At 34.1% G+C, this 15,891-nt stretch overlaps 1 protein-coding gene across 22 annotated transcripts in view; it reads right to left on the reverse strand.

Moving 5' to 3' along the window:
- Positions 1-15,891, reverse strand: part of PCM1 (pericentriolar material 1) — an 81,155-nt gene that overhangs the window by 20,965 nt on the left and 44,299 nt on the right. For 14 of the 22 annotated variants that reach the window (XM_074353474.1, XM_074353468.1, XM_074353461.1 and 11 more), the window contains 5 exons: positions 15,204-15,562; positions 9,368-9,532; positions 7,038-7,094; positions 4,505-4,677; positions 4,024-4,155 (listed from right to left, as the gene is read on the reverse strand). In XM_074353474.1, the coding sequence (XP_074209575.1) occupies positions 4,024-4,155; positions 4,505-4,677; positions 7,038-7,094; positions 9,368-9,532; positions 15,204-15,562 (886 nt within the window). The remainder of the gene's footprint in view (positions 1-4,023; positions 4,156-4,504; positions 4,678-7,037; positions 7,095-9,367; positions 9,533-15,203; positions 15,563-15,891) is intronic. The other 8 variants (XM_074353470.1, XM_074353469.1, XM_074353471.1 and 5 more) reach the window with 2 other exon arrangements.

The raw sequence follows: 15,891 nt of genomic DNA on the forward strand, positions 1-15,891 counted from the left end.
AGGTTGAATAGAGTCACAGACAACATTAAAGTATTAAGTACCCCTGCAGAACACTTGTCATTATGTACATGAAAATACACAGAGCCAGCTACTAATTAAATTCTAACTTGGAGAAGTTAACATTACTTCTACACCCTCAGGGAAATTCTCCTATCTCCAAACTATAAGATTGCCTAGTACCTTACTATATTTGGTTGTCTCGTACCAGAAGAAAAACATGACAGCATTATTCATATTTTTAAGTCAACTTTATTTAAATATTATTTATATACAACAATGCACCCACTGAGTGTACAGTTTGATGAGTTTTGAAAAACATACGCACCACCACCACCACCTTTCCTAAAGATAAAGACCATTTCCATCAGCCTAGAGTGCCTTTGTATCCTCTACAGTCAATCTCCACTACACCCCACTCATGATTTCTATCACCACAGATTAGTTTTGCTGGCTCTAGAACTTCATATAAGTAGAACCATTCAATAGGTGCTCTTCAACGTCTGGCTTCTTTTGCTCAGCATGTTTCTAAAATTAATCCACCATGTTGTGTGTTTCAGAAGTTCATTATTTTTAATGGCTGAATAGTATTCCAAACAAACCAAAGTCTGTTTATCCATTTATCTGTTAATGTTCCAGTTTGTAGCTATCATGACTAATAATGCTATGAACATTACTATACAATTATTTGTGGACATGTTTTCATTTCTCTTGGATGAACACTTAGAAGAGAAATTGCTGGGTCACATGCCAAATTTATGCTTAACTTTATAAGAAACCGCCAAACTGCTTTCCAAAATGGTTGAACAATTTTACAATCCCACAACCAGCGTGAGAGTTCCAATTGCTCCAAATTCACACCAGTACTTCTTACTGTCAATCTTTTAATTTCAGCCTTTCTAGTGGGTGTGAGGTCATATTTCATGTGGTTTTAATTTGCACACTGTACTTCTTTTGTGAAGCACATGTTCAAATCTCTTATCCACTTTTTATTAAGTTGTTTGTCTTACAATTGAGTTGTAGAAGTTTTTTATATAGTTGGGATTTATCTTTCATAGTCATGCGCCAGATACATGTACTGAGATTATTTTCTCCTAATAGTACCTTTGAAAAGCAGAAGAGTTTTATTTTTATGAAGTCCAATTTATCGATTTTATCTTTCATACGTAGTGCTATGTCCTATGAAATCTTTGCTTATGTCCAAATCATGAAGATTTAGTTTTCTGTTAGTTTTTCAGTTTTAGCTTTTTCAGGACTGTAAGTAATTTCAGATTAATTTTTGTGTATACTGTGATTAGGAGGGGTCTCAATTATATTTTGATTGTAACTCATTTCACAATTGTGTTCTTTCTCCTAGCTACTGATCTGTTAAAGTTCTCTCCTAAATTATGAAATGAAAGGTATGCCCCTGGTTAAAGGAAATTCAGGCATTAGGGAACATGTTTTAGGAAGTGGAACCATTTTATTGCTCCTTCAAGTCAGACTTGAAAGTAGATATGCCTTTGTCATTTTATAGCACCTGGAGTAGAAGATTCAAATTGTTTCTTTCTATTCTGAAACCTCAGTTGCTCATCATCCCTGACTTATAATCCTTAGATGTCTACTTTAATTCTCTCTTTCATGGCATGAAGGTTCTTTCACATGCTCTAAAAGGTATGTGTAAAAGCTGCATTAATGGAACTCAAAGGACCTTGGCCTAGAAACATGAAGAATAAGACTATATCCACCCAATTTGGTAACCACTAGCCATATGGCTATTTAAAGCAAATAAAATTAAAAATTTACCTCCTCCATCCCACTAGCCATATTTCAAGTGCTCAATAGCCATATGTGGTGAATGGGTACTAAATTAGACAATGCAGATTATAAGACAGTTCCATCACTATAGAAAGTTCTACTGGACAGCACTGCTCTAGATCTGTGGGTATGAACACTGGATGCTGTGCCGCTGCTAATGATTAACTGACATTAATTAATAAATGGAAAATGTTGACATTAATGCTAAATTTAAGTTTGATGAAAAAAATTAAAGAACTGATTTAGTTATTTAAAAGTAATACTGGGGGGTAAGGTATAGTTCAGTGGTAGAGCGCATGCTTAGCATGCACAAAGTCCTTGGTTCAATGCCCAATACCTCCATTAAAAATTTTAAATTAAATTGTAAAAAGTAAAAGTAATACTAAGTATTAATATTTATGCCAGATCCCTACAGTTATGGACTGAATTTTTGCATCTCCCCTCCCAAATTTACATGCTGATGTTTTAATAATATTAGGAGGTAGGGCCTTTGTGAGATAGTCAGATTTAGATGAGGTCTTGAGGGTGGAGTCCCCATTATGGCCCTTGTAAGAGGAAGAGACACCTGAGCCTCCTATCACTGCCATGTGAGGATACAGGGAGAAAGTGGCCATCTGCAAGCCAGGAAGAGGGCCTGCGTGCACCAAGAACTAAAACTGCTGGCACAATGATCTTGGACTTCCCAGCCTCCAGGACCATGAGAAATGGACGTCTGTTGTTTAAGTCGTCTAGTCTACAGTATTTTGTTGTACCAGCCAGAGCTAAGACACCTACTTATTAAGTACTATTGTATCTTTAAATTTTATTCGACTTTTAAACCTTGTCAGGTTAATTTTATCATACATTCTAGCTCAATTTTCAAAATCTGCTGTTGATGGTGCAAACCAATATACTCAAATCCTAGAAGCAATGCTGCTTATATGAATTTTGGATAAAAAGAAAGGCACTGGACTTAAGGAAATAAAATTACTAAAGAAGATTTCTAAGAAAAGACACTCTTCATGCTCTCTCAGTAAGTTATTTCAATGCCTAATAAAATTTAATATAACCTAGTATCTCCTATTTTTTGTGTATATGGCTGGACCACTTTTCATTTCCCACAAAAAAGAGAACACAATTTTCAATTAGTTATAATAACAATTAATCCCAAGTGGCAATTAGTTACATTCATTTATATTTGATATTAAGAAGTCAAAATCATGTAGTTTTTGGACACTGGTTTACATTCATAGTAATATAGGAGTTGGAGCCTAGTGAAGAAAGGTTTTAAGCAGAAAAGATAACTTGGGAAAGTACTGTTTTAAACACGAGTAAAACCAGAGCAAAAATTCAGAAAAACTTCTCAACAGTTATAAGGAAATTACTAATATATTCAAAGAAGATGGTCTTTTGAGAAAGCTATCTTTTCATAAAAATGTATATTATTATTGTATCAACAATGGGCAGAAACACAGTAATACGCTTCCAACTCTCCATCTATGGCAGATATTTGCTAATCAATTATGGCACTCCTATCCATAGATATCCATGTGTTGAAACTGGTATAAGAATGTACTTGCTATCCCAGGACCACATATCATCTTTTACAACAGAATAAGGATCTGAACCTTTACAAAGCTGATTTCCAAGTACCCAGCACATTATCACCTCCGTATCCTAGCAGTTAGTCATCGTCATTCAAACTCCTATGTGCGAGGTAGGCATCATTTAGAGGACACAGTCTATTGAAAATACACTTTCCTTACCACTATTTTCCATGTCCAAGTCTTTTTCACTTTATTCAAAATTTTCTTCATCAATTTTAATACATTAAATTACATTTTCTTCCTGGCTTTCCTTTGTCTAGGCTTCTTTTCTAACCCAAAGACATGATTTACTTGGTATTTATTTACTCAAGGGCTCTTGTGATCTAACTGCTGTCTGGTTTACTCAGTATCTTGAATGAATACAACAAATTTTACTGAATTGCCGTAAGAGTCAACTCCTATGTTGGGCAAAGGAGATCTAACTATGGCTATTTTAGACCTTATAACCATTTATATATAATTTTTGGTGCTGCTGCCCTATTTTTATACCTCACCTCAAATAAAGTAATACATTACACCTAGCTTTTTAAAAAAGCTAAAAACCATATATATTAGGTATACTCACAGTTTAAAACAACCTACTTAACTTTTGCTTGCTGCCTACTGAAATTACGTCTACCCCTCATTAATCATATCAGCTTACATCGTCAGTTGTAGCAAGGCTTTCACTGGGAGTAAGTTCTGAGTTGGATGCTATCCAAGTTCCAGAATTCACCGACTTTCCATTTTCCCCTTCTTTTTCATGGTTCTCAGAAATATGTCTGGATACTATGTCCTAAATAAGGAAATAAGATAGATATTTATGAAAAACATTTGTTTAAACACGAAGTTAAAAACAAAAGCAGATAGAAGAACAAATGCAATACTTTTCACCTCACAGCTTAACTGTGAAGAAGAAATAACATTAAACACAAAACACTGAAAAACTGCTCAGAAAAAGACTATCTGAAAGCTACTTAAGCTGTGTAAGAAGATTTAAATAAAGTGGCATGAAAGCACATAGAAAGCAGATCAAAATATTTATGGAACAAGGACATGCTTCAGTCAGAGAAAGTAACCAGATATAACTGTGAAGAATGGCAGTATCAGACAGAGTACAAACAAGAATGTTAGGTACCAGATACCTGCAATGCATATAAAGCCCTCTGTCTCAAGTAGTCCGTATTAAGTAGCTGAAGCTCATGGAAGAGCTCAATAAGAAAATGTGGACGAGACTCATTTTGAGAAATCAGCGTAGCTACTTCAGAATAAATGGTATCACGCAAAGCTTCAAACATGGAAAAATCACTCCCCGTTTCTGGAAGATATAAAAGATCAGGAAGTTAATGTTGAAATATGTTCCTGTTTCTATTAGCTTGTATCATTACTCTCAACTTTAAATTACTTTAAACTCAGAATACACTTAATTCTATTTTAGGGCTTGTAAAGTAGAAAAAGAATCTTAAAATTACCAAGATAAAAATAATCTTAAAAATATCAAGATACATACTACATAAGAAATATTTAAATGTATAAATAATATTCCTTAGCAACTTAGACCAAACTTATTTCACAATAAAAAAAATCTGAAAATTTTTACATATTTCTTAGGAATAATCAATGGAAATCTTTTAGTACTTAAATGAAATGAGCTAAGTGCCTTTTTTTGCTAATATGAATTTTGTTACAGGAAAGGAAATTAGTTTGTTTTGTTAATATTGAGAACAAACTAAATGCTGCCAAGGAAAGCTACTATTTTAAGTTTTATCTAGTTAGGTCCACTAATTCTTGAATCTCTGCTATGATGCTGTATTGATGAAAAACTGAATTTGTAACTGTAATATAATAATTCAGTTTTACTATAGTGTCTTACTGACATACTCAGTATAAGCTGGAGCAGACAGTGACCAAATGAAGCTTTCAGTTTCACAGAATGTAGGCATCACTCTTGTCATTTAGCAAAAACCTTGCTACACATATTTGTTGGTAACAAAGAATTATCACCCTTAAGAGGTATACAGTCACACCTTTATTTTTAAAAGTACAAATTAGGAACTGTACCCATTTTGAGTTCTCTGAGAAAAAAAAATCTCCAAGTGCTCTTCTAATGATCAAATTCTATAAACCCTCTAGAGCAACAGTAGAACCACAAATAGTTAAACATTCAAGTTCCACAGAAATCAGTGACATGTTTCTCAAAAAGAGAATTTGAAATGTTGAGTGTTTCAATATACTGTGCTTTCAAATATATAAGCAAAGATATTAAGACTTAATTCACTTTTTGCAAGAAAAATTTAAAAATGCAAAGCAAATGTGGTCTAATGAAATAACTTTCTACTATTTTACTAAGTAAATCAGTATCTTCATGTCTCAATTTCTACAACTATAAAATAATGATAATAAATATGCATATCTTGACTCAGATATGAGTATAAAATGAAGAGATGCACTAAAATTCTCTAAGTAGTTTTAAAATGTCTAAATGTGATACATTACTACAAAAATATTTATTATAAGCAGGAACCAAAACTATTTCTGTAGGAAGTCTATTTGTAGGAAAAAATCCAGATAAGAAGATATGACACCATGCAAATTTCCCAATTTATATACTGTACTGTAGTATGTAGTATGTTTGATCAGTTGTTTTAGAAAGTGTTTATTTCAAAAATGTTAAGAACAAAGCAATATTTAATGACATCTTTCATACCTCTGTATATGATAAAATTATCACTCTAAATTATGTATCAAAGATTAAATTATTCCCAAATAATGAATTATGCCAAACATATGCCTCATCCCTCCCACCTACAATAGAGAAGTAGAAATTTTTTGCCAGTTTCTCCTCCTGGACTAAAATGTATAGTTTAGGTAAGCAGTCCTTGACTTGAATCAGTCAGATTTCTCTGATTCTATCTTGTTTTCACCCTACATTCACAGTTTTTTTCTTAAGGAAGTGCCATTGATATATTTAGCTTTGTGTGAAGTCCTTGTTTTTTTTCTTTAAATTATCCTAAAGGCCCATAACAGGCTTCTCTTTTTTGCTCATGTACAGCACAGGAGGCATTAAAGAGTATTTACATTTCTAAATCACACAGAACCATATCTAACAAAAATACAGTTTTAAAACTAAAATAGCATTCTGCAACCTTTGTAATTTTCCATGATCTTTATCATGATCTTTGCATGTCACAATTGTTTTTTGCTCAATGGTTTACTTTTTCATAAATGTTGACTGGCAAAGGAAAAAACAAGCAACTACAATCGAAGTCATACATAATATTTAACACTATAAATCAGAGCTAGGAATAAAAATAACTTTTTGTTTTATAAAAATATTAATGCTCTTTATCATTTAAAGAACACAAAATAAATAACTTCAAATAAAATGCCAAATTATAAAAAGGTTTTTTCCATTACCTATATGAATGTGTTGGTTACGTTACATCTACTAATGGAAAATGAAAACAAGAAAAGCAGCCAATTTTACCAACCAAGAATTATAAACGAAAAGTTTCTGAATTTATGAGTATGAATTCTTTCACTTTTATAAGTCAAATTACATATATATACTAAGCTAAATCTAAAAAAAAAAAAAACCCAGAACAATAAAACTAAGGATTTTAGGACCAATGGAAAAAATTAACAAAAGGTGTACACCAAAACTAAGCAGATTGTTACCTGGCGCTTCATTGCATGCATTTCTGTTAGACTGCTGTAGTATTCTCCTAGCATGTGCTGTAGGAAAGGGCAGACATAAGGATGAACATAAAATGTGTATGAATAGTAAAGACAGGGTCTATAATATGAATAAATGAATGAAAAAGAAATAAGCAAATTTTTAAAAATCATTTGCCTGAACTGAAATGTTATCACAAGGTATGGTTTATTCTCTATTTAAAAATCATCTCATCAGGGAAAATATCAAAAGGTTTGCTATAAAGTTGTATTGATGTGACTGATGATAATTACAATCAACTCCCACCATTCACTCTTAGAAGCACACTCAACAAGGTGAACCTCCTACAATTCCCGAGGGAGAATAGGACTGCACAGTTCAGTACTAGCAGCCATATACGCTACAATCCAATGATCGTTTAACAAAAACCACCATTACATGCTATGAAGAACTTCAGGGTAATGGTTAAAACCAAAATTGAGTCTTTTTAGAAAGTGAATATGTAAATACACACAAAGGTATTTTTATATTATTCAAACATTTTTCAGTTCACCAAAATTTGATGGTTATATTTTTCTAAGTGACAGTAATAAAGTCTGAAGTACTGTTGACCCACCATCAATTATTTAGATAACTGATATCCAACTTATTAAGCTGTCAACTTAATGCCCTTCCCCAACCTCCACCCAACTGTTTACTGTTTGAAGATATCACTATTTGATAAAGTTAAAGAAATTACAAAATTCTGAAAAAATGCTCGGGTCAGGACAATAGAAATGATGTATTTGACTGAAGGATGCTGGACTTAACAGGAGACCAGGACTGAAACTTGAGATCTACCATTTTCAAGCAATATGAGCCTGAGGAAATCATTTCAAAATATGAATAAAATGTGATGTTTCTTTTATGATTACAAAAGTAATAAATACTCATAAGTTTTAGAAAATATAGAGGAGTTCAAAGATGATAAAACCACTATTAATATTTTGATAAATTTTCTTCCAGTCTTTTTTCATCCAGATTTTTGTTTAAACATAGTTGGACTCATGCTGTTCAGTCAATACTAAACCCCAATTTATTTTTACTACTTTTGTTTCCTTAGGATGGATGCCTACCAATAAAATTACTGGGTCAAGGGCATGATTTTTGAAGCTTTCCAGAAAAATTGCACTAGTTTATACTACTGGCCCTTTATAAGAACTGGGAAAAAACAGGTACCCCCTCTGACCATGTTTCCTCATCTGCAAAATGAAAATAAAACCAATTAACAGGATTATGAGGTTCAAATGAGGTATTTGTTTAATTTGAAAACAGTACAGCATAATACAAACTGTAGCTGCTATTATCATTTTCATCAGAGGTCTTATTGACAGCTGAAAACTGAGTCTATATTTATTGCCTCCCTCCCCATATTTCTTTGAGATATACTTATTCTTTATAAACCAGGAAAGTGCCAGTATTTACTTAAACTAAAACAAGTGACAAATACATATGACTCCATTCACTCAATAAACATTCACTAAGTGCCTACCATGTGTCAGGTCCCGTGTTAACATTCAATATATAAATATGAAAAGATGTTATCTGCTACTAAGGGACTCAAAAAGGTGATACACACTTAAACAGGTAAACACTATTTAATGCGATACAGGAAACAAAAGAGGTTTACACAGGCTATACCAGAAAACAAAAAGGAGAAATGCTGTCTCAGCCCAGATAGAATTTGGATGCAATTCCAGAGTTGCAGAATTAAGATTTTATTTAAGAGTCCAGCAGCGAAAACGTCTTACAAAGAGCAAAAAAGGACTTAAGGCAGAAAAGACAGATGCTGAGGGGAGAAACAACACAATGGATACGGGAAAACTTCAGTTGGGTGCCACTGAGAGTCAAGTTCAAGGTAGAGGGTAGCGAGAATCCGTCTGGAGAGGCAGGAAGGAACTAAATCTCTGCTGGCCATATATGTTACATTAAGGCATCTGGACTTTCTCCTGCAGGCATGGTGAAGGCCAGAGGTTTTAAGAAGGGGAATGACATGATTTTATATCAAATTCTTATTCAGGTAAGATTTTCAGAATTTCAAATGAGGAGTATCAAATTAATGTCAACTATACTTTGTTCAGAATTTTGTCAAAATGTGTCAAAGGAGAGTAGTACAACCAAAAAAAAATTTCTAACTTACATTTCTTGATATCAAGAATTGTGTACTGTAATCTCTACTATAAAACCTTACAGATGATAGAGAAATGTAAAAGATCAATTTTAAAACTTGTTTTAATACAGCTTTTCAAATCTAAGATGAAGTCCTTAAATGAAAACAAACCAAAGAACATACCTGAAGATATTTCTGTAGACCTACTGTATTTTATTACTTTTTCCAGCTGTTCATGATTCTTTCTGCTGAACACTTTTGCTTGAACAGGCTCTTCAGTCTGGGCTGAATGTCTGTTCCTACTTTTGCAAGGTTCACATGTGCTAGACATACTGGCACTTTCATACCCTTGAGTAAGAAAAGTAACAACTGTTATCAGCTGCAACTAACTCAAACTGAAAGGGAAATTGACTTCCACAGTGAAATAATAGAGATAACTCAATTTAGAATGCTGCACAACATTGTAAAATGATTATAAATCAATAAAAAATGTTAAAAAAAAAAAAAGAATGCTGTGAAGGCCTGGTATAAACAGAAATCAAACAGTAAATAATGTGTCTTGGAAATAATCTTGCAATACCTGTGGAGGTACAGGGTAACAGTAATAAATTCTCACACTTCACTGTCCTTTGATATTCATCTCAATAAACACATCCCAACTCAAACTATGTATGTGGTAGGCCTTCTATAACCTGATTCTCTATTAGACTCCAAGTTAACAATTCTTCAGTATTAGGAAATATAAGAATCACATCTAATCGTTATGTTCATAACAGAGAGTAAGGGGTATTAAATAATCAAATGTCTGCTTTCATGTACTTTTTGTGTAACACGGTTTAAAAAGTCATACCCACCCATAGGTTATGTGTATATTCTACTAAATTTTCTCTGTTTTGTTATTAATTTTTCTACATTTACTTTTTGGTGTAAAGCACAACGTAGGAACTCAACTGTATTTTGTTTCACGTGGAAAGTTGATAATACCTACCCTTTTCCATTGAATTAAAATACAACCTTTGTCAATATATTAAATCTCCATATTTATTAGGCGTTATTTCTAGGCATCCCATTTTTTAACTTATCTATTCCATCCAATGCCATTTTCACTCTTTTAGCCACATAAATTTTACAGTGTGTTTAAACATCTGGTAAGGCAAGTCCTACCCAGCTTCTTTTCTTGGCTACTCTTGGACACTTGTCTTTCCATTATAAGCTTTGAGAATTTTTCCTCCAATTTCAAAAATAATCCATAGGGATTCAAAATGTAGTAACATTAAAAGTATTTATTAATTTAAAGAGAACTGATATTTAGTAATTTTATACATTCTCATTTAAAAACATGGTTTTTGTATTTGTTCAATCTTGTTTCGTGTTCTTCAAAAATTTTTTATGGATCTAGTACTTCTTGTTAAATTTATTCCTAAGGATTTTTATGCCCCAATAGCTTTGGATATTACTATGAAAAGAATATTCCACTTGCCCCCAATTCCATTTCTAATGGGTATTACTCTGGTAAAGAAAAACATCTGCACACTTATTTCACAACCACTTTAAATAGCTAACTCAGTTACTAAACAGTAACTACTCTACTTAGTTAATAGCTTAGCTAGATAGCTGTTTTCCAGTGTCTTCTTGGACTCTCTTAAAAAAAAAATAACAAAATTTGTTTCCTTCCCTTTCAAGTATTTATTCCAATTATTTAATTGCTTATCATAGTACTTTCCAAACAATGCTACCTAATGTTGGTGGTAGACAGGGAATCCCTGTTTACGTCCTAATTTTGATAGAACTAGCTTTGGAGTATTTTACAGTGGTGCCTGTGATTGACATTAGCTAATAGTCTTTATTATATTTAATAACTGCTTTCTTCTTCCAGGTATATTTTTATTAAGAATGACTTAAAATTTTGTCGAATCTACTGCTATAATTATGTGATTTCTGTCCTAATGTGCTTGATATCATAAATCATGTTGAAGATTTCCTGATACTAAATCACTATTACATTTCTCTAATAAACCCTACTGACAACAGTCTAACATTCTTTTTTGATATATTGGCAAAATTGCTAATGTTTTACTTTTAAATATATATTAATAACTGAGATTAAATCACTGCTTTCTTTACGGAACTGTTTGCTACCTCTCCTTTTCACCTTCCCCTACACAAAGGTCTCTAAACTAACTCCTACGTTGTTTCTACAGTTTTCTTTGAGTAAGCTACACCAAAAGCTTTTCATCTTGACAAGTGAAGAATCTCTTGTCTGAGAACAGGATTCTTGAGTTGTAGTCCTTTTTTGTCCATGGATGAGTGTTATTTCACTTTCTTTTACTTGTTTACGTTATAAACAATCTCTGAGATTTGTCCTTAAGCCTCTAATCGTTTCCCTCTCGATTTTACCTCTGTTTTTCTTTTAGGCACTTTACTAGTAATCCTCCAGGGAGAGAAGGCAATTTAATAGGCATTAATAATACTTCAGAGTAACACTGGTGAGGCCAGCTGGTGTAACAACATCAACAATAGATGATGTTCATTACTGTACGGGAGTCACCTCACTCCATCATTCCTTCCCGTGCCCCCATTCTGTTTTCCTCAGCACAAGTGGCTGACATCACTAGAAGAAAGTTTAGTTGTGTCTCCACTGTAGGGAAATGGCCCAGCCATGGTACCCTGGAGACTTTCCATGTATCCACACAGGCCACACAGGTAAGGACTGAACCATAACTGAATCAAAGTCTTGGCAGGAGGCCTTATGAGCCTCCTGGAACATGAAACCCAGGGGTTTCCCACCTCCCCTGGAAGGCAGTCATGAGAGAATTTCTCATCTCCTCCCAGGCTCTGATGAAATATGAGACCTTTCTGCCTCACCACAATGGTAAATCTCCATTCTACACAGTGGCTTAGCTGTAATACAGCACTGGCTCCTCAGCTATAGGGTGTCCCGCCACTCAGGCTGCAACTGTCATCTGGTCTGTTCTGTTTCAGTGCCGCCCTTATGGTCAGTAGAACATGGGACACATGGAGCTAGCACCTTTGGCTACTCTTCCTTTCTCTGCCTTTGTAAGCCTCAATCTAAAAAAGGCTGTTTCTTTACTGGTCACATCTGTCAGGCCTTGACTTGCCCAAGGTTTGACATTCATTTTATCTCAGTCTTCATTAGGGAGCAGTAAGAGTGGAGGAGGGAAGAAATGAAAAGATTCAGAGCTGGGTAGAACCCAGAAGTTAGTACATTAACAGTCCTACCCAACTTCCCAAGGAAAGAACAAGGACCATCTAGACTATATGCTCCTACTCGTCTAAAGAGAGAGGGGGCCTGGCAGAGTATAACCAAGTTATGGTCTGACAACTGAAACGCCCAATAAGGCAAGAAATCACGCTCAACTCATAAAGCCCGAATTTGAACTGAAGTTTAAAAGATGATTATTACGTAACTTGAAAAATCCTACTTTGCATACAAAGACCTTCTAAAGCGTACCATCACTGGTACATTACTATCATGGGAAGCAAAGTTAAATGAAGATTTAGCATGCCACTTCTGAATGATTGTCAACATGCTCAAAAAACAGATAATGAACAGTTCAGTCTAGTAAATTCAGGACAGTATAACTGACTGTATGATCTCTCAGGACAGCAACTTAAGTCTCACTGTGCTGGTCTATTTGTCATATCCTATGTCCTTCCCCAGCTCTCTCATCTCTTCTTGCTTTATCCTGACTCTGTACTACTTTTCTTACTGTTACTACAATTTGGAATGCTTTCCAATCTTCTATTGACCTCCATTCCTACTTCCTTCAAGGCAGAGTAAATACTCTTTTTTTCTAAGAAATCACAGCTATTCCTATCCTATAAAGAGAACAAAAGCAACATAAATTAGCAGTCTAGCTCAGCATTTCCCAGAGTTTAATGTACATATATTCATACTAAAACATCTGGAATCTCACTAGCATGCACAATGAAAAAGAATGCATTCTGATTCAGTTGGTATAAAGTGGGACCCAAGAATCTCCATCTCTATAAGCTCCCAGATAATGCCGTGCAGCCTGCCATGGGTCACATCTTGAATAGCGAGGATTTAGCTAATCTGATTTTGCTACATATTAGTCTGAGTCTGCATATACTGGTTGGGTTCTGCTTTCAGGCCTTTCATTTTTGTGTGTGCACCTTAAGCAGGGCTCTCACTGACAGATGGTCTTGAATGCCTCTTGAACAGATGTGAATGCGTGTTTTAGGCAGGTATTTTTATATTTAAATATGAGGGAAGAGAACAAATAGATTACAATATAAATCTTTGCCCTGACGTAAAAAAAGCTGAAGTGTATATCTGGGACCATAATTCTTCAGAATAAAAGGGCTTCAAAACTGCAAACACAACAGAATCTCTAGGCTCAGGTAGACACGGCCACATGCTAGCAAAGAGTCTTCTGAGACCCTGCTGCTTACAGTGTGGTCCACAGACTACACTGTCAGTACTGATCAGCAATACTTGGGAGCTTGTCAAAAACGCAGACTGTCAGGTCCCTCTTCAGACTGACTGAATCAGAATCTGACTTTAAACAAGATTCCCAAAGAAATCTGTATTAAACATTAAAGTTTAAGAAGCATTGCCCTAGCGTACTCAAATTAACTAGCTTACTAAGAGAATGCTGGGATAACAAATGTTAGTTTTTCTTCATTTATTCATATGACAAAAAGCATTTTTGTGGGGTCTGATAATAGGGAATAAAAAGTTCAATGAGTTACCCAAAAGGCCTCTTTCAAAATGGTCATTATCTATTTAAACGTTCTCTAGTGGCATCAAGAGTGATCACGGAGAAGGCACAGTAGTTGTATTTCATTCATCTGAATGGTTTCAGATCCTTGATAATCTACTAAGTAAATGAGATCCTCCCAAATCTACATAACTGAAAAATTATCTCAAAGATGATAATGTATAAGCTGAAAAACTGTTACCCCTGTTCAAATGTGCTTGTTTAACCATCAAATCAGACTCTCCACATGGGAGTAGGGGTAGGAGGCCAAGGACTTTAGGATACATGAAGCACTTAAAAAAAAAAAAAAAAAAAGCATGTGTTCTTTTTTACATCTATCGTTTTCATCAGAGTTTTCAAGGGTTCCATTACCCAAAATTGGTTGAGATGAACGCCATAGAAGTTTACAAGTGGATTTTTTTACTGCAGTTTCCCAGGACCTTTACTGTACTTACATGTGTTGTTGAGCTTCCAAGAAAAGGAATTAGCCTAGTGCAGTTATTATTCACTTTTCTGATTACATGTCTAGAATATTTTGTTCTTAAGTAAATACTGTTTCCTTGAACACAGAACAATCTTTCAAGGCCACAGACAAAAAAAGTATCTCCTGCAAACCTGAAGGAGCCTCCTTTAGCTATAATATTCTAGATTTTAGCCAACAAAACTATTTTTAACCTATTGTTAGACTTCAGTAAGTTCAAGGATCATTAAAAAAAAACTTTTTTTTAAAAAGCGGCATGCAGTTAACACTATAAAGAGAACTTTGATATGATACTCAATGGCAAGATTCAATAAAATACAGGTTAATATTCTACCATATTAACTAAGGTTGAATTCCTGAAGGACTAAGAGCAAACTTTAAAAAAGTGGTTTCATCCGTATGCTATTCAAAGATTGCAATGTAGTTAGAGGCCCACTTTTTAAAATGAATCCATCAAAGATCCAGCCAGAAGTTATGAAAAAAGTGTTGCATTAATATTAAATAAGAGAACAGTAAAACTTCTGAGCTCACAGGAACCATATATATAAGAAATACAAGTTTTAAGGACAAAAAGTATTAATAAATGCCATATTTTAAAACATCTACAACATTAAGCCCTATTTGATAAATTTTATTTAAAAAATTTTTCAACGGTAACTAAAAATGACTCTGTTCAAGTAGGCCTAGAAAAGTATCTATGCATCTAGCCACACTGAAATTAAATATGTCAACATGTGAGAGTAAGGTTACCAACATTTATGCTGATCAATATTTAACAAATTTCAATACTTACCAATATTTTTAACTCTGCTTTTCAGCTGAGTAGAATGCCTCTTCTTACTCTTTGCTTTGGGAGTTTTATCTTTAGATGCCAGGCTGGCCTGTGCAGATGCTTTTCTTGTCTTGAATGTTTTAGTTACTGTTGTTGAATCTACTGGATCAGGCATACTGCTAAAGCTTTCTAATGACTCTTCATCAAACTGGCGTCTTCTCCTGCTGGTATCTAATTGATTTTTGCGATTACTATTTGTTGTTTTCTCTACAGACACTGTAAATCCAGTCTTAACAAATGGTTTTTCTACTTCACCTTCTTGGTCATATAACCACGGTGTCCTACTGTTCTCCACCTCCTCTTCAGGCTGTTTTTGATTCCTTACCAATGAAAATAAGGTTTCATATATTACAATGGTAGATTTCTAAGTCTACTGAAAACCCCAGATATACTTAATTTATTGTCTACGAGTAGATTCAAGTAAATAAAAGTATCAACAGGCTACAAAAATATTCCCACAAAACATGCATTAAACATGTAATATTATATAGGCTAATGTACTAAAGTACTTTAAACTTTAATTCTGGACCTCTCTCACCAAACCATTTTCACTAGTGGAAGTTCCTAACCAAAGATCAAACATTCATGAGGGATAAGAGTAGAAGTAGAGGGGAATCAAGGGAGGATGGGACATACAAGGAAAAAACTC

Source organism: Camelus bactrianus, chromosome 26 (genome assembly GCF_048773025.1).
Source record: "Camelus bactrianus isolate YW-2024 breed Bactrian camel chromosome 26, ASM4877302v1, whole genome shotgun sequence".
Lineage (NCBI taxonomy): Eukaryota > Metazoa > Chordata > Mammalia > Artiodactyla > Camelidae > Camelus > Camelus bactrianus.